Source organism: Lepisosteus oculatus, chromosome 6 (assembly GCF_040954835.1).
Source record: "Lepisosteus oculatus isolate fLepOcu1 chromosome 6, fLepOcu1.hap2, whole genome shotgun sequence".
In the NCBI taxonomy this organism is placed as follows: domain Eukaryota; kingdom Metazoa; phylum Chordata; class Actinopteri; order Semionotiformes; family Lepisosteidae; genus Lepisosteus; species Lepisosteus oculatus.
This window is the reverse complement of record NC_090701.1, coordinates 20,864,411-20,884,686: the sequence shown is the minus strand read 5'-3', so window position 1 is coordinate 20,884,686 and position 20,276 is coordinate 20,864,411. Positions and strand designations below refer to the sequence as shown.

The 20,276-nt window shown below is 36.8% G+C and overlaps 1 protein-coding gene across 2 annotated transcripts in view; it reads right to left on the bottom strand.

Annotated features, from left to right (window-relative positions):
- Nucleotides 1-2,352: 2,352 nt before the first annotated feature.
- pou6f2 (POU class 6 homeobox 2) overlaps nt 2,353-20,276 on the bottom strand; it is a 155,959-nt gene continuing 138,035 nt past the window's right edge. Inside the window, exons 7-9 of one of the 2 annotated variants that reach the window (XM_006634318.3) lie at nt 19,890-20,058; nt 10,227-10,395; nt 2,353-3,681 (exon numbers count right to left, since the gene is read on the bottom strand). In XM_006634318.3, the coding sequence (XP_006634381.3) occupies nt 3,177-3,681; nt 10,227-10,395; nt 19,890-20,058 (843 nt within the window). In that variant the 3' untranslated portion in view covers nt 2,353-3,176. The remainder of the gene's footprint in view (nt 3,682-10,226; nt 10,396-19,889; nt 20,059-20,276) is intronic. The other variant, XM_006634319.3, reaches the window with a different exon arrangement.

Genomic DNA, 20,276 nt, shown 5'->3' with positions numbered 1-20,276 from the left:
ACTTTCCCAGATAGCTTGTCAATGGAGTAAGATCTGCTATGCTACCCAGCTGAAGGAAATCAGGGCAGTGTTGGTGCTAATAGCAGCTGTGCTCCCACAGTGACATGAGGCTTGCCCCTTTTCAGCAGCACATGTGGTCAAGAAGGCTGTTTTAAATTCCAAATCGCTATACGGTACATAAAGAGAAATGAACATGAAAATCACCTAAAAGTCTTCAAATCTTGATTTACTTTAATTTCTTTTGAAGTGTAAATGGAAATGATATTTCCCAAAGTTTTTGACCCAGGCTTGTCCCATCCTCCTTCCTTTTAAGATTCACAATTGATGAAAACATAAAAGGGAAAATTAAAAGCATTGTTTTTACTGTCAGTTATATTCCCCAGAAAAACGAGTAATACATTTTACTGTCATCTCACGAGGTGGTCATCCTGGAAGAAGTACTGACAGCAGTTACACCGCCGGAATCCTTTTTTCACAAACCTTCACACATTTTCTACGGTGTAATATTATTTGGATTGATTCAAGTTTTTTGTCTTTGTTCTTTACAATCAAGAAAAAAAAGTCATACAGTAAGCTTCAAATGTGTGACCTTTAACATCATTTTAGATGAGGCTCTCAATAAGACTCGACTCTAGGTGCAGACAGCTGTTGTGTCAAAACATCTTGAAAAAGAAATGAACACTGTAGCGAATGTGTTTGGAAGTGTCGCCCTAATATTTGTGTAATACACTTTTAGTATAAATAATCTGGAAAATCATTAGGACAGGATAATGTACTGTATAGCATTATGTGAATTAAACCAGTGTTTATGGGCTTTGTTCTTATATGATTTAGTATCGAGTGGGATGTGTTTCAAAGTGATTTTATATCAAACATAAAGACATTTGATGTGTTTATGTGACAATGTAATTTGTTCAAAGCTTTTTCAATTATTGGGAAAAAACCCCCAGAAAAGGTACGGTAAGCTCATGCTGGGATTTAACAGGCATAAATGTTGAAACAGACTTTTTCTTTTGAGATTTCCATACCCTTATTATGACTAAGAGAAGAACTGGGGCACCTATAAAAAGTGACAGATGTATAATTGCTATGAGCAATCTTTGATAAATGAACTTTGTCAGCATTTGTTTACTAGCCTATCAACAAGAATCTTTCTGCTTTAGAAAACTAGTTAATGAAATGTCTTTTTAAATTAACTGACATGCACTGAGGATGAACAACATGTTTATTGTACTTTTCTGTGAAAATATATATAGTTCTACATAATGGGTACTTACATAGGATCAATATTCATCAAGTTGTGTATTGAAGAATATATTTCCTCTGAATCTGTACTTAGCATTAATAAATCCTTCAAAATCTGTATAATATAGTAAAGAACTGTCCAGTCTGAGATGTACAAGATAAATCCTCTTGAAATATTAATCAAAGCAAACTCTAAAGCTGACTTCGATGGTTTGAAGACATTGTACTGCATTAGTTGGTGGCATGAACATAAGGACTTATTTTAACATAAGGGTTTTTCAATGACGCAGTTATGTAATTGGCAGGAAAATCACTGACGTATTTTCAGATTAAAATGAAATCAGGAAAGCATGGAACCTCCTCATATTTTGAAAATGCTTGTCATTTAAATCTTTCACTTTTTCCTCTTGTCCTTGATAAACGTAGGGTATCTTATTTTATATTTAAAAAAAGAGGGATCTGTAAAATCATAAATGTATATAAAACTAAACACTGAGGCATGAGAAGCACAAAGTTGGTTGAAGGCAGTAAGATTGCATGTCAACAACTTCAGTGACGATGATGGCTATGAGTTTTTATGATCCTTGTTAACGCTGTACATTACAAAACAGGAATGCTGGAGTTTTGGGGAAAAGATAGATCAATCGGCATTCTAATGACCTCTTTCTCCAGGGACCTGGTATCACACACACACTTGAAGTGACTTTAGAGCACAAACACAATCAATCAATAAGTCGCTCTATTAAATAAATAGGAGCAAACAGTAAAAAAATGTCCTGGATAGGGTTCATGACCCAAGTATGATCTTCGTTGTGAATCTCTGATGTCCTTGGGCCCAGCATTCAATTCTTTGGCTATCAGGCTTTGGCAACAAAATATAATTGCTCTGCATACAGCCATAGCAGTAGTGTTGCATTACTCTGGGTAAATCGCAGTCTGGAGGATAAGTGGATGCGAAGCCTTTCTGTCTGTGGCTCCATTTCTAGAATTTCCTACATATTTAAGACTGGGCTCTTTTTCATTTGCTGTCTCAAACACATAAACACTCTTATAAAAAATAATAAATACCTGTACAATTTTTACAAATTTGAATAGCAAATTAAAAAGCACAGTGAATAACAACTGAGGACAAAATAAAAATGTGACATTTTGTTATCATAAATAAGTGGCATAAAATAATAGCACCCACAGGATGAATACAGCCAGTTTGAGGTTGTGTTTTAGATGTAAATAAGTACAAAAAAGTATATATACAGTATATCTCTCTATATGGCACTCTAATTACTCACCTACATATAAATTAAGACAAGCAAAAAACTAGTGTTCCAAGTGAAGTGCTGGCATAAGACCAAACTAAAATAAACATTAAAAAATGATATACTGTAATCCCTGTTCCAAAGGTAATCATTTGATTTTCTATCAGTACAAATGTAAAAATTGTTTAACACTTTTACACCCAAAGAAAAAAAAAGAAAATAGGCTAACAATCTAAATTCAATGCAACATTTCATACTTTGGTTAGTAGTTTTTGTTTGTCTATTTTCTTTCGCATACTGAAATTTCAGTACAGAATCAGGTGCCTGAAAAGAATCCAGTTTCCACTCCACATGGCAGACTTTTCAGAAATCTTTTCAAAACAGGGTTTTTTAAATATTTTTACACGTTTGTTCACAGAAATAGTACACTTTTTTATTTTTTGGTTTTGGTTAAGGTCCTTTCAAGGGTTGGTTTTAACAATCACACTCTGACACAATAAGTGCTGTGTTTCTTGTCATTGGTTGGTTGGTTGACTGGTTGGTTGGTTGAAAAATAGATCATGGTCAGTGGGGAATCCTACTGCCCATGAACGGCTTTCTGTCTTTACTTACTAGTGACCTCATTTGGAACCCTTTTAAGTCCAGAACTTTGTTTCAGCTTCTGTTGCGTTTTGTTTAGGAATGCTCTTCTAGCGAGTCTGTCAGAGGATCCACTGGGACAGGCGTTCCAGATTCGTGTTGTTTTAAACGCTTTATTGTGTTTTTCAGCGCTTGCCTCTTGTTGCAAAACCAGACACGGACAACTTCCCGATCATAGTTCAGTTTTTCGGCAATTTCTGTCATTTCTTGCCCAGAAGGGTGCGTGTTCTTCTCAAAGTGGGCGTTCAAAATCTCCAGCGCTTGGGGGGTGAAAGATGTCCTCCTCTTGCGTTTTTTAGAGGGCTCACTGCCGATAAATTCTGTCAGGTTCTGCATTCCGGAGCGGTGGCGGGCCTCTGCCTCGGCCATCCATCGCTCCAGAACTGGCTTTATCTTCTGGGCGCTTTTTGGGGTGATGTCCAACTTCTCGAACCTGGCAGGATATAAAAGGCCAGGGTTCAGTTTGGCTGTCAGACTGCTAGCTATAGTGTTCTCTTGGGCTTCCTGTGGTAGGAAAAAGTGGCTTCTCAGGATGGTGTGTCTGGGGAAAATTGAGAGAGAAGAATCTTACTCAGGTGCTCTGCCAGGCGGGGACTTCCTGCCTGCCTTAGATACGGAGAGGGGTTTCCTTACAAGCTGCCAGCAGAGATACAAGGTGATCAGGTTCAATCCTTTCAGCAACTGAAAGCATTCGAAAACCAAACCTCATCATCAACCTCAAGTAGGAAAAACTGAGGTAGCACACTTACAGATTGAAATATGGCTTTTGAGGATGATGCCATCTTTGGTAAGTTTGAGGAGGACATCCATCTGATGATTAAATCACTCAAAACACCAATTGGTATGATATTTCCTGTCCAACAATGGATACATGACTATACATCAAATCAAACTGTTTTTTTTTTTGCCTTTGGGCAGCCTATGCATAAGGAAACCCTTCTATAGACTGGCAGAGATATGTAAAATGGACTAAGGAACAAACATAGAGCTGGTTTTTACTTCAGCATTTAAACAGACAAACTTCATTATTATTCCTGTTCACAACAAACAGTGCATTACAAGTTATCCAAAACACACAAAACACAAGCACTAACCAATTAAACAATATCAAAGAAGGCATAAATATCCCAAATATATTCTCACACACATAAAACATTTTATTTCAACAAAAATCACATTGAAAACATTCTATACCCCCACCCTGCCCCTGAACCCCCTCAGCACACATGAGCCAGAAGAACTATGCCCTTCTGAAAAAGTCACATTCCATTCAAAGCAAAGTTGAATAAAGACAGTTTGAATTCATATAATTCCGACTGTCATTAGTGGAGCACAAGGTACATTCTCATCACAATAGATAGAATCTGTAAATGATAATGTATCTATGGTATAGCCCTTTCAGTTATTTATTCAAATAACTTTTTAACATATTTTGTAATATTTTTGTGTCCCCGAATAACTTTTATATTAAATAATATTTTGAATGAATGTATTCCTTCCATTCAATCAAGTGAAGTCTATCAGTATCGGTTAAATAATACAATTAATTCAGTTTTACTGTACTGTACATACTGCAGGTTTGCAAAATGTGCCTGCTGCAGGAGCAATGTGCTCTTTTTTTTCTTTCTTCTTGTATCTTTCTAAAACTAATGCTCAGCAAATTTAGTCTATAAACTTTTCTGTATTTAAAACAAAATCGAGAACATTACCATAAATAATAAAAATGCACTTGGAACTGCATTGTGATGGAAATCTTGAGTGCATAATGTATGATTGCTACACATGGCAAAGCTTAAAAACTCTATACTGTATGAGTGAAATATGGAGCATTACAGAAATTCACAAGTGGCTTTTTTTTTGCATTTGTGATGTCAATGGTTAAATTGTATTCATCTTAATAGTTGAGCATGATCAGTCACAATTCAGTTGAACTTAAAGACTTTCAAATATCAGATGGGATAAAGAAATTAGAGCATTTTTCAGTACTAATTTTCAGTATGTTGGACACTAGTGTTTTGTTTTTTCCAGTATCGGTTTTCAAGACCTATCAACAGCAGCAGTTCATAAGCCATGTGGATAAAGTTCTATCGAACCAACCAAACCAATTGAACACTGATGGACAGGGGGTAAGACTATATTGGACACGCTTCCGGAGGGTAATAACTGGCAGTGTCAGACTGTGTTTGCTTAATCTAGTTCTGCCACATGCCTTTCTGTACCCAGGGTGACTACTAGTACAGAGGTGGTCCTAATTCAATAACCAGCAGCTGGAGTTTGCAAGTGTAAAAGAATTAGCTACCATTGGTACCTGAGGGGAGAAACCGAAGCAGTGTGTTCGCACAGAGAAGATGAATGAGAAGTACAATAAAACATCTGAAAATGAGCTAACAGCCGAGGTATCAGCTCAGACATTCAGAATACATGTAAGAATAAATTCTCAGTGCATTTAAAGCGAATAATATAACGTTTTTTATAGTTTAAGATTTATTGTTAATGATTAATAATATTAGTAACACTGGATACTCAGTAGTGATGGCTGCACATTTGTGTTAAAGATGATTGAAAATCATGGGAATAACACTGGAAGCATTTCCTTTTCATTTGTAAGACATTCTTGTAAAACATGTTGATAATCAGGTAATGACTACCATTAGCCCAAAATGTATATGAATCCTATTTTTAAAATTTATTTTGGGGTTTATGACTTGTTAGCAATTGTTGTGTTTTATGAATGAATTCTGGAACATTTTCAGAAGGGGGGGACCTTTTAAATTGTCACATTTCTTTTGGTGACAAGGAAGACCCTAAATCAGTTCAGCTTTGTAGACAGACCCCAGAACATTAAAAGGCTGTCCTTTTTTTTCAAAGACTTCGTTTATAAAAAAAATTGATCTGATTTCTGTTTTTTAAGAATTTGATCCGTTTAGTTTTAAATACGTTTTAAAGCTTATACGGTAAAGCATATTAATTAAAATGTTTTCTTTATTTTTACATTTACAAGACACGTTTCCTCAGATAGAGCACTTAAAAACAGAGAGGTACTAAATAAATCAATGCACATCATAGAGAAATGTTGTTTTCCTAATGCAGCTAACTACTGCTGCACAATAACTTATAGTTTCTTCCTAGATAGGAAACACTTCTATTAATGAAAGCAAGCAAATGAGGAGATCGATTTACGTGCAGCACATCAACTGCCCGAGAACTACAAAAGCAGGTGAAGGACATTTTTTAATAGTGAAGTTGCTTGTTGCAACTGTTGCAAAACAGCGGGGTGGATAAGGCAGGAAGGGGATCCTATAGTGCCTTTCTCTATCTTAAAACAATCGAAGCATTTTATGGGAAATCATCACTGAAACAGAAGCCACGAACTCTGTACCCCTTGCTGGTATTATTTATAACCCCCATCTTAAACGGCAGGGAAAGTACTCTGCCGTTCTGGAGGGAATACATTAACAAACATAAAGAGTCAGTAAAAAGACAGGACATTTCATGGATCAACAAGAGTGAAATCCACTTCAATGAGTTAGAAGTTGTTTTCCCGGCTTCTCTGTGATGAGGCAAAGCTAGAAGTCAGTACCCAGGAGGAAAAATAAGAGAAACTCTCCTTTTTCCTCCTCTCCCTATGCTCTTAAAAGTGCACTTGCCAGCTCATGCATAAACATGCATTAAGTGTAGCCTGTGTTGATGGAGCTTAGTTATAACTGTTTAACCTTTAAAGCACTGAAGCACCGACATGGTCTCTTAACGTTAAAGAGTTATTATGCTTATTCGTTATGATACTGTATGCTTTCATTACCATAGGCACTGAGAAGACAACCAGCCTTAATGAAGCATACCAAGAGCTCACAAAGTTTTTATGGTAAAGTATACGTGACTGAATATAATACTGTGCAATGCTGCAGTTTGATCTGAAAAATGAAATTGATATAAAATAAAAATGATAACATTGTAACAAACAAAAAATGAATGGAGAATAATTAAAAACAATAAAAGAGTATTGGAAACAATTGTCTTTGTTGCATTTTTATTGCATCTCAGTATATAATACATTATTACTGCATGTGCATTTTATTGTGCTGCTTAAAAAGGCATCCTGCAGAAGATAAATTATAGGCACAGCACAGCAAAACAAAGTCAGACTTGTATGGCAACCATGACTAACATGGCCGAACAGATAGAATGTAAAGAACGGATAAATGATCAGGAGCAAATTAAATGAAATAAAGGTTGTGTTAAAAAATAAATTAAAAGCATATCATAATTAAAGAGATAAAAGCTTAACAACACAAATAATCTATCATTTGTAAAATGTACAATTGCGACTCTGTTGTTATAAATTAAGTTTCATGTTCTTGGTGGTTAGAATGATTTGCTTCAGTTCTGCATCTTAAAAGACAACAATAAATTATTTGCTAAATGTATTCACTGGTCCTTCCCTTGTGATGATTAATCTAATGAGAGGATCCTTACATAGAATAAGACATTAAACATTAATGGCATTAAATGCTTCACTACATTTTCAGCTCCTTAAATATGACTCCTGAAATATGTGAAGCACCACCGAATCAATCATCCCTCATTACGTCTAATCGGCCTAAAGGGACTGACACAATTTAAAAAAATGAACTCAAGGGTTTGATCTCCGGTATGAAAATAATATTAGGTTTAAAAAGGCACATTTAAAGGTAAATCTGTGAACAGTTTATTGCCTAACAGCTTTATATGAGTTTTTGCAATTTGTTTAATACAGTAGATGTGTTATTACTGGCTATAATTGCAAAATTTTATAGTATGCTTTAAAGCCATTTTACAAACAGGAAACCTTGTGACTTTCAGAAATCCAAAACCACTTAACTGTACAACCAATAACTAAAACAGTCTGATATCCTAACAGTTAAATAACACTACTCTGTCCTGGCAAAACAGACAAAAATTGCAGCAAAAGGCCAGATGCAAAAACATTTGCTGTTCCAAGCTTATGCTTCCATTATGATATTTTAATGTATGTTATAAATATTTGAATGACATTACACTTTTAATATTTTATGTGTGATTTTAAGACTTCTGCACTAGTTCTTGGCCTGCCTCATAAGAAAATGGTCAACTCCTCCAAGCATTTTCAAATTTTATATACTCGTTGATGTTGATGTACTAAAAATTTTAACAGCACATTACATTATGTCAAATAAATAGGGCAGGTTACCAGCAGAGAAAGTGTATTTAAAAAACAAACAAACATGCATTTACATAAAAGACTAAATCGAAAAAAAAACTGTTGACAACCACTGCTTGTTTTAGTTTGCCCTTTCCCGTTACATAAGAAACGTAGTGTGATAAAAGATTAGGTTTGTAGTATCACATTTAGTGCTTGTCTTTTTTATGAGATTACAGAGGCTGGTCTTCCAAGTATTCTGCGCCAGTATGTAAACTGTAAAGGAAGAAGGTATCTGTACCTGAAGAAGGCTCCATGACTACCAAATAGTTTTTTCCACTCTTCTGCATGTTACTAACTCACTTTTCTGACTGCTTTTATTTTTGTCATGGGTCATGGGAACCTGGAGCCTATCCCAGCAAGCAATGGGCACAGGGCAGGATACACCCTGGGCAGGATGCCAGTCCATCAATAGGAAACCAGACACTCACAACAGGAACAATTTCCCCAAAAGCCAATTAATCTACTGTGCCTTTGGATTGTAGGAGGAAACCGGTCACCCACAGGAACACTGGGTGAACATGGAGATACCTGTGGTACCCCAGAAATTGAATCCAGGGCCCGAGCACTGCAAAGCAGAAATGCTAACCACCACTGTGTCACCCCACTACTATTTTCAATTTCAAATTAAATAACATATTTTTTAGCTTGGTAACAGAATGGCTTCTTCCGTTTTTAAACTCTTTTTAGCTTTTAAGCTGAAATGTTCTACAACAATCACACAGAGCACACGGGAATGAAAACTGAAAAAAAACCTCAATAATGAGAGATCTTCAACGACAGTCTTAACGTACAGTATAAAACTGAGTGTGTAACTTTCATTCCATCTACCCGTATTTCTAATAAAAATAACTAAATAATACTAAATTAAAATTGAACATTTATCATAAGAAAGGTGAGTACAATTTTAGCAATAGCCATGGATATTTGCATTTATTTTGGTTTACTTTTTCATTACTTTCCCATGAAAGAATTTGACTAATATTAATTTGACATATTAACTATATGGTAAATAAATAAGGGCTTACTCAGTTTGATTTAAGATTTCTATTATATGCTGTTTGTATAATTATTTTATTTTATCCATGACTGTAATACTACAAAAGTGTGTGCTTAAATGTTGCAACATCATAAACAAAGCATTAAAAGCTACAATATTATAACCATGCTGTTCTAATATTGGTACTTTATGTTTGAATGTTGTTTTAGAAAGAGAAATGTAAGTCATCAGTCTTAATTTATTCAAATTATTAAAGACTTGTTCTCTGCTAAACCAAGATGATAAACCTTCATGCTTATTTCATGCTTCATGTTTATTATAAGACTGTGGTCAGTCTAGGGTCAATTAGTAAATGATGGAATGGAAGCCAAAAAAATAAAACACACCAGTGCTTTAAAGTAAGCCCATGTACAGGTATTTTCGTGTAAAAATGGGACTTAACCAGGAGTTTAAAACTGAACCACTTGTTCAAATAATGTGATTAAAAATAACTGGAAAGTATACTGGCACATAGAGTACAGTACGCAATTGTTAGCACATTGCTGTGGCAGATTTGCTGTGAGAGTTACTATTGACATGAAACCTCCATCGGGTTGCCTGTAGAACCCTTCAGTCAAGGTGTTCCACAACATTATTTCAAAGATTCACAGATCGTTTATCCATAAATAACATTTAGCCGACCTCTAGACTGTAAAAACGGACAAAAAGCTCATTTTAAATAAAAAAAAAACCCACGATGCAACTTTAAAAACAACACAGACGCGCTTGGTTCTGGTATTGGAGCTGCTGAAGGGGCTGCAGTTTTCTGACGCTCTGCACGAGAAGGAGAGATTAGCACAGGACATGTGTGTTTGGTGTGAGCCCAGTTTACCTGCAGATGGCTGACTGACTGTATGCCGGGCCTTCTGTGGCACTGAGAGCCTGTCCCACCTGAGTCTGTGTCAGCCCCAGCGACAGGCGGCGGATTTTAAAAGCTTTGGCAAACTCTCGGATCTCCTCCAGATTCACCCCGTCCACTTCACTGGGAGCTGTCTGGGGATCTGCAACACAAAGATCACATCAATAACTCTGGAGCTGAGCCAGAACATAACAACTTTTAAGACTTTTATCAGACCTGCAAAACTGGCCTCCCTGTCTGTAACCTCAGCAATGTTTCACAAATTATTTCTAAATGGAGGTGAAAAGAAATATTCTTAATTGCCTTTTCCGGCTCAGTTTTCTTTTGTCTGCAGCATGAACCAGTATCAGAACATGATCAACAAATGTTGCTTTCGAGTAAACTGATTAAATGTTCTGCATCTCTACACATCCAAGATACAGACAGATCTTATGTTTAAAATCTTTCACAAATGAATTAAAATTTGCAACAATAATATAATTATTATCCTTACATAATTCATTAATCACACTACAGTACACTATATACTGTAGTGTGACTATTGTAATTAGCAATATATTGTAAAATTATAATTACAGCAAATGTCCAACCAAGTGCTATAAATATTCTCTTAGGGAATCTATTCAAATAAAGAAATAAGTTTAAAGGAAAGAAAAAACATGCTTCCTGGCATTTGTTTCAATGTGAGCACCTCACATTCGAAAAAAAAAATGCTTGCCTTATTGTGCTAGCTTCAGAAATGATGGAGTACAATCTGGAATAAATATTTTTGCAATTGAGCTAATACAGTGGTTAAATAGAAATCACCTAACATAAAGGTAGTTTGTCAATGAATGAAACCATTAAAGTGCTACCACACATCATTCATAACATTTTGGAAGAATCCATAATTGAAAAACTCTAATGGAGCTTTAATAACATGCAATGTGGGTTATTCTTGTGAGAAATTGCTATATTGCTATGCTGCTTTTATCAATGTCTTCTTTCTAACCCCCTCAAAATAAATAATCCACTTAAATGTATATGTCAGAAATTCAACCTGAGTTGTTTCTGGTCACATTTCCTGTTTTCTGTTTTCTTCAGATGCAAACCATGCAAAAAATCAAGTTACACTACTAATGCTAATAATACACAAATGCCAATGTTACACTGGCAGTAATTTACAGTATTTTACATTTCCTAAGACATTTTTAGTTAAAACATTGTTTGACCTTATCTAAGATTCAAATCTTTTTCACGTAAAGTTGTAGAAGTACACACATATTACATTCATGTTAGTACATTTTTAAAGAAAGATTTTTTCATCTGTATTTAACATAAAATCAATTGGAAATCATTGCTACTGCCGTCCATCTCCTTAAATGACTGATGCTCTCTTTCCATCCTGTGTGGAAGAAACATGGGCTCATGCAGAATGCCATGCTCATTCACACTCTCCCATGGATGTCTACACATCTCAGCACTGCATATTTTGCAGACATGATGAATCAATATGTGGTCTGTTAGAAAATGCATTTTTTTTAATACTGAATGCATCTGGTTTCACACCTTTTTACTGTTCCTTCTCTTGTTTCTAAGGGTTTGTCATGTGGGAGCAATGTGTTATGAACTTGGATAACAATGTTATTCCAAGTTACAAAGATGTGCTATAGAATTAAGTTATGGTTGTAAGTATTATGTATGTTGTGACTTAAGAAAGTAGCCCATTGGCAGAACCTATGAGCTTATCAAAGCAGCGTTTTTTCTGTGGAACACCATTGCATACGATCTATCAGAAAGAGTCGAAAAGAGTCGTTTCCCTTTGCCATCTGAAAATTCTGTGGTCTGAAATTGTTCAGTTTCACAAAATTATTTATTAAATTTGTGCTCTTGCTTTGTAAGGCTAGTTGTATATTGATTATAATTGTATAGCTTTGCGTATTACTGTTTTGATAATTGAATTAGCAGTGGCAGATGGTAGTGTATTACTAGTAAATTGGGATGGCAAAATTAACTTTTTTAAAAAGGGAAAAAGGGAGCTGTTATTTTTGTGCTATCTTTTGTAAAACAAGTGTATCGTTTATTAGTGACAAAATATGCCCTAAATATAATTACTTTTCTTTCTAATTACAGGGCTTAATAATAAAAACATCAGTTGACGTTAAAAATATTGAGAATATGACAATAATTTAAGAATAATTTGTACATAACTTTTACAGTCTTTTTTATCCTCATATTGAAGATAGTATTGACATTCCATCTGCATTATATTTCTTTTATTTTTCATTTACGTATAACTATTGCATTTTAAAATTAAATGCTGCATGTAGCACCAAAGGTGATACAGTTCTTAATGTGTAAATATTTATTCAGATTAAGTTCTGTATAGATCTTACTATTTGCACCAAACATATACTACTTATATGCATATATAATTAAAGATAAGAACACTCATGGACACTACACATGAATAATATTGTACAGACCTTCTCAAAAGACCATGCAGCAGAAAACATGTTGCTGTATCATTTTCCTGCAAGCACATCACAGTTGCATGTCCTCCTCAGAATATTCTGCCACAAAACTTGGACAGCTCAGGTCAAGATACTGTTAAGTTGACAGTATCAGTGTGAAACCCTCCTAATATTCTTATTTCAGATGTTACCATTTACATTTATTCTGACAATCTTAAAATCCAACTATTGTTGAAGTATGTTAAAAAGACCCTTTTAAAAACAGCATCCGCAAGATGGCAAAAAGCAACGTTAAAGAATAGAGCAATAGTGGTTCTTGAGAAATGTCTTCTATTTGCCAACTGTTGACACCGAAATCTCCCATTTTGACTGTAGTCACTCTTTAAAATTCTCTCAAATTCAAAGAGCTTTAATGCCATGATCAATAAATTACTATTGAGGGACTGTGTTCATCAGGCTGTGACACGAGATCACATACTGGACTGCCAGCTCTTTTGAGCTTCCTTCCCCTCCCCCAGTAAGATTGATAGCTGTTGTGATTCTGGCAGGTGTGGGATATCTGGGATTGGTTTTGTTATTTTCAAAAAAGAATGTTTGTCTTATCCCATTTATGCAGTGTAACAGAAACTGAATCTCTGCCTGTCTTCTCTGGATACATTTTTTAAGAACTTGTGTGTATTGTCATTTTAATACCTTGTGTTTTGTTTGTGTGTGCATCTCAGTGGGTCAGGTTGTGTTGTTTGTGCTCTCTTTCAGTCACAACAGAATTGCTTTTACCATTGGATTGGATATTTCAATGAGTCATCATTTTAAATGACTAATTTTGATGAGTTAATGTTCTCTGGCTGGGGGTCTCCTCATCATTCCAGGCTCAGAAAGATTTTTGTATCTCTCATAGTGCCACTTGTGTTTCCTGTAGACTACATGTTACTGTACTCTCTGTGAAACAGTAAAAATGTCTTCCTTCTTACAGGGTAATTTTGGACTGCAATGATTACACTTTATTGACTTACTTTACACTACTGCTTATCTTACTTTAGGGCTTACTGTTTTAAAGAAATGACTCCTCATTGTTTTCACATGGCTTTTTTCTCAGTTACTGTAGTTCAAATTCTGAAACTGCAGCCTTCTGACTGAGAGAGAAATGCATAATTATATCTGCTGTTTAACTTTTGAGATGGACATTATTCTTTTTCAATGACAATAGTTTGTTGAAAGGCTTAATTTTATAGAAGGACTGAACATTTACTGATGGGCCACATATTTTTGGTCATTGGTGTGTACAGCAATCTTTCCCCTGTTTACATTTTAGTTTAATTATTCTATTTTCATTGACAACTTTGTGCTCTCTAAATCACTTCTTGAGACTCTTAACACTGTACAACTGAAGAAAACACTGGACCTTTGATAACAGGCTTGGTTCTGACCGACAAGCACCCGCCTGGCTGGTGTCCACAAGGATCTATGAGAAAGTTTCAATGTGTGGCAATTTTTATTTTTAATCTGATGTCCCTGTTGGAGAAAAATCAAGAGAATCGGGCTCAAGGCAAAGAAATGCCACAGAGAAGGTAAAAGGTAAATCTTACTATTATGAAAAATAAATTCCAGAAAAGAAAAAACAAAAAGAAGGAAATCTACTATTGAAAGGATCAAGTCACACATCTGTGACAGCATTGAAAGCATATACTATACATGAAGGAAGTCTGGCAAAACCTGCCAGTTTTATACAACACAAACTGTGATTATTACTGCGTTATACATCCATTTTCTAACTGCTTTATCCAATGCAGGCTCACAGAGGAGCTGAAGTCTATCCTGGCAAACAACAGGTGAAGGGCATGATACAGCCTAGACAGGATGACAGTCCATCTCAGGGCATATATTAAACTCCTCCACTTGAATCATTATCTTTCTTCACTTAGATTTGTTGAAAGACAACAAAGTGAAAGCTAAAAATAAGCAACAGCAACGGCACAATTTATTATTCAGGAAGGCATACGGTTCAGCTCAAATACCAAACTATCTGACAACCATGAATTTCATAGGAAGATTTTACCGAGTAATGTTTTCTTTTCATGGAGACCATACTTTCCTAGAAAACAATTTGAAATCTGCTCATTACTACCAACCCACTCTATCTACAAGAAGCAGAAAGGAGGGCTGCAGGTGGGCAGCTGGTCCTCTCAAGTAAATCACTAGATCATATTTAAATCGTCAGGGCCAGTTGCTGTTTAGCTCATGCTAAATGTCACAAGTAAAACTAGAACAGTAACCATTTGTTAAATACCTCATTGTTACAACCCTCTCTCCACCTGCACACATGAATAAATATCATAAATATCATTGTGGTTAATATTTGTCCAGATTGATCATTTCCCACGAGTGGAATGCTTCATATTTTAAGAGCTCAATTTTAGACAATTTGAAAATGTAAAGTTAGTCTTTCTTTGGAGAGGACTGAGTTTTCCAGCAAAGATTGTCTCAGGGTGAAACTACTGTACCACTTTCACCTGCGGTTTTACTGTTTTCTGCTGAACATGTCTGCAGATGTGACATTTATGAGCCCAGCTGCGGTTTAGGTGTTGAAATGTTTCTCTTGAAGCTCATTTAAAACAGAGCTAGGGAATGGGAACGAGTTCCAAAGCAACGCTTGTCATGTCCGTCCGCTGTGTAATAGGCTAGTTCAGCCTCAGCAGACGGCCACACCTCTTCCACCTGTCAGTCAGGGCCAGTTGCTATGGGAACAAAATCAGACAGGAAACTGGCTTCACCTGTGGGTAATCTCCTCCTCAAGCAAAGCACAGTATTGAAGGTCGGACTGAGCAGTCCTCTGTGCTCTGTTATACAAATTTCACTCTGCGCCTTTCTAGTCCTCACGTCTTTGTATCTCTAGTTCCTTGTCTTGTGTGAAACGAATATGCCCTTGTGTATAACAGGGATCTCAGCCCGGGCTGGGGGAGTTCTCCTTTAGCTCAGCTGGCAAGTTCCCTTTTGCGTGACGCCGGAGACCCAGGTTTACGCCCAGGCACTGAGAGACAAACTAGCAGGGCAGGAGCGGTGAGGGCAGAAACCCCAAGAACAGTTAAATGTGCTTTGTATGGATTCTGGACACTGGAACATTTTTGACCTCATTTTTCCCTTGGTGACTTGTGACTTACATCTGCTACAAACCTTTCTGCTTCGTCCAAACCTTGGCGTTTGTACTTCTCTCTTGTGTTTTCATTTTGTCTCACCTGGTTTGGATCCTGCCTGGTACAGCCACGGATCAGGAATGTGTTTGTCTGCCTTTTTCTCTCACACCTCTCCACCTGGGGTTTCCTGTTCTGGCTTTTTGGCCCAGCCTGGGTTCATCACCCCAGGGGGTGCTCTTTTACAACCCCATAAGCAGTGGTACATTACAGTATAACAGAGCCATATTCCGATCCCAGCGGGCCAGGATGAGGTTTTCTAGCTCCAAACAGTACATCTTTATATTACCTACTGAAGCTACAGCTGAGCTCACCCTTGATCAGCAAGCAAGCAGAGATGAACAAGATGTTCAGAATTTATGTGACTCCATGGCAGATCTGAAGTTCGGTGATGGTTCCACTGAACTTTTTCCAGACATTTTGCCCACCCAGACCACTGCTTTATGCCACCTCAAGCAGCGGTACATAACAACATAAGCTATATGTCTTAATGACACTTTTTTAATTTTTCATTGGCAATAAGAAGCATTATATATGAAAAAGAGTATTCGTGCTCATGAATGTAAGGACTTTAACTTTCACCACGAAGACTGGGAAAAACCTACAGGAATATTAGCAGCAGAAACTAAAATGCTAGACAGTTAGTCAGAGCACCTATAAGAAAAAAAATGCTCACTTAGATCTCAGGTTTTTTTAAGAAATAAAAAGTGAGGCAAACAGACAAATGAACGACTAGGAAACCGTAATCATAATATGGTGTGTTTTGGAGTATATTTTGAAACTGTATAGGTCCAAAGCAATTTTGCGGAAAGCAGTCTTTAAAGGAATAAGACAGAGTTTAATAGAAGGATTAAGATATGAAATTAGTGGATAACAATACTAAACAAAACAGATTCTGCCTGAAGCATGGAACTATTAGTTGGAAGCCATTGACCCAACCTTTCCAACAGTCACTCAAGACAGGAGCAGTACCCATGAGCTTGAGAACTGCGGCTGTAGTATCCATCCATAAGAAGGATGATATAAATGAACAAATTAATTATTTACCAATAAATCTGACTTCTATTACATGTAAAGATATGGAAACAATTATTAGAACTAAACGAAAAGATTACCATAATGCAAATTAGATACAAGAAAAAGGTAGTTAGATTTAGGAAAGGTAGTCTTGCCAAACCTTCCTGTTAGAGTTCTTTGAGCAAGCAACAATGGATACAGACAGAGCATAATATATGGTATATTTAGAGTTTCAGTAGGCTTTTGATAAAGTTCCTTGCAGACAGATATTCAGGGAAATGTGCATGTTTGGATTCAGAGCTGGTTAATAAAGAGAAAATGCAGAGTACACGAGACTTCAAGAGTGAAGTTTGGAGTGGATACCAAATCAGGAGAATAAGCAAATACTGTAGAAGCAGCAAATTAAAAAAGTTTGAGATACAATTCAAAACAGGATAAACACCTTGCAGATTACTTTCAATGTAATAATAATAATAATAATAATAAGAAGAAGAAGAATTTCTGGACACTCCACTCAAAGCGCTTTACAGGTAATGCCAATGTGCAGCATCCACCTGGATGATGCGACGGCAGCCATAGTGCGCCAGAACGCTCACCACACACCAGCTATCAGTGGGGAGGAGAACAGAGTGATGAAGCAAATTCATAGATGGGGATTATTAGGAGGCCATGATTGGTAAGGGCCAATGGCCCTTTGGAAATTTGGCCAGGATGCCAGGGTTACACCGGGGAGAAACGCCCTGGGATTTTTAGTGACCACAGAGAGCCAGGATCTTAGTTTTACATCTCATCTAAAGGACAGCGTCTGTTTACAGTATAGTGTCCCCGTCACTATACGAGGGCATTAGGATCCACATGGACCGCAGGGTGAGTGCCCCCTGCTGGCCCCACTAACACCAGCAGCAACCTTAGTTTTTCCCATGAGGTCTCCCATCCAGGTAATGACGAGGCTCACACCTGCCTAGGTTCAGTGGGTTGCCAGTTGTGAGTTGCAGAGTGATATGGCTGAGATACACTAAGATAGAAGAAGTTTCTTATGTTGATGTCAAAAATCTTAGACAATGTTATAAAGCAATTTAAAGGCAAAATGTTAGGATATATAGATTAAAGCATAGAATTGAATTAAATAATGTTATATTAAAAATGTATAATGTGAGCCAGCAGCTATGTCACCCTGCAACTTACAATTGGCAACCCACTGAAGCTAAGCAGGTGTAAGCCCAAATTTCCTATGCCTCCTAATAATCCCCCTCTATGAATTGACTACATTACTTTGTTCTCCTTCCCCCCCACTCTGACGGCAGGTGGAGCGACGCACCGGTTGGAGTATTCTCGGTCGCATTTAATGGCAACGTCAGCTCAAAGATTTAGTTCAAACCACCAAATGGAGATGGGCGTGCCGACAAGCGGACCCTGCTGATGTGGGACTAATGCTAGGATGAGAGATATTAAAAATGTATAATGCACTAGTAAGGCCTCATTTAGAATATTGTGTACAATGTTATAGAAAAGATATTGCTGTTTTGGAAACACCAGAGAACAGCAAACAGATACATTCCAGTACTTAATGGAATGTCTTAAACAGATAATTGAAGGAATTGAAATGTTTTAGCCTTTAACAGAGAATATTACAAGGGGACCTGATACAGGTATTAAATGTCCTGAAAGGCATTGACAAAGTTAACCAGAGAACACAAGTGGATACTAAACTAAAGTGCATTTACATGCTGTTATATTCGTTTCTTTCAAGGAACAGTTGAATGAGATCACTTAGCTATTAAACACCACATGGGTTAGATGGGCCAAAAATCACCTCCTCTCTTTTGTAACTTTTCTTATGTTCATAAAAATATGATCTGTTGTTGACTTCTTTGCATTCTAAGAATGGCATAACACCAGAGCTTGTCCTAGCTCCCAGAAAAGGTGATACAGATCTATGTATGCAAATGCGATGATTGAGCCAAACAAAATAAAAGTACGATGTTGAACCACTATTGGGACCTAGAACCCACATCCCTCTGGAAATGAGTTTAGAGATTTAACCAACACTTGACACTACTCCTAGTGACTGCCCTGAATCTCATCACTAATAAAGGCTTCACAGAACTGCACTGAGCTTCCCTGTCCAGGACAGTAAGTTAAATAACTCTGACTCATGCCAGACAAATTCTTCCTGATTTTCCACCCAAATCAAAAGGTTTATTACAGTGGGTCAACTGTAAGCATCACTTGTCATCAGAAATGCCACTGGGAACAAGAACTGGACATATTTATTAATAACAAAGAATGTAAGATTCTGAAAGTGTTTTTCTGCATTTCTGTTTTTCTTAACATTGCTTTTAAATACAATACATAATGCTTGTTACTTTTCTCCATTTATATTTTTACTGCACACAAAAGAGTTTAACAGAACATGGCTTTCGAAATTAATTCGCTCACGTCAGCCTGTTCTCTATTCACCACACGAGTGCTTAACAATATAAAATATGTATCACCTCTACAAAATAATAATACAGCCACAAAACACTGAGACTTGCAAATTAAATATTTTTTTTTGCAAAAATAAGAGCACGCAATAAGCACCACAATTTTTTTCAGAGGTTAAAGTTACATCTCTTCCACCATAACTAAAGTGGGTGATTTGAAGTAGCTTTGATTTGCCTGATTGTCAGCAGTGGGGAGGAGTTGTTGGGTTCTATACCCATTCCTAAAGGACTATCGGTTCAAATCCTGGCTGTGCTCACTACTATTGTAGCCTTAAGCATAATACATCATACAGATTGCTGCAGTAATATGTGTATACAGTATATATGTCTGCTGCTTTTTCATTTTCTCACTTTATGACCATGTGTGCAGCAGGAAGAAGAGTAGAGAGAATTCTTTTCATCAATGAAACTTCAACATGTGCGGTCTAGCTTAGCTTCACCAGAGTTGGGGGGGGGGTAGAGAAGAGCTTTGTGCTTGCTGTGACTACTCACTGCTGACCAACTGTCCCACGCTGAGGGCTGATGAAGAAGAAGATGTTGAGGAAGAGGAGGAGGCCTGACGCACCGGGCTCTGGGACAGCGAGGATTGGCTGTGAGGAAGGTGGAGGAGGCTGGCCTGGGAGGATGCCGGGCCTACCTGCCCCTGCTGGCTCTGGGACAGCTGTGTGCAACAAAAGAAATCTTGCTCAGCAGGGATCATCCCACGTCATCCATTTCCAACAAAGACAAGGACTTTATCCGACTTATCTAATGCCTTGTATAATATATTTTACATGATATACTATTAATATGTGATGATTGTCTGCGGCTGTAGCAGCTTTTGAAAGTACACAAGCTACACAAAAGCATATAATAGTTAGTGTACTCTTTTGATTACAA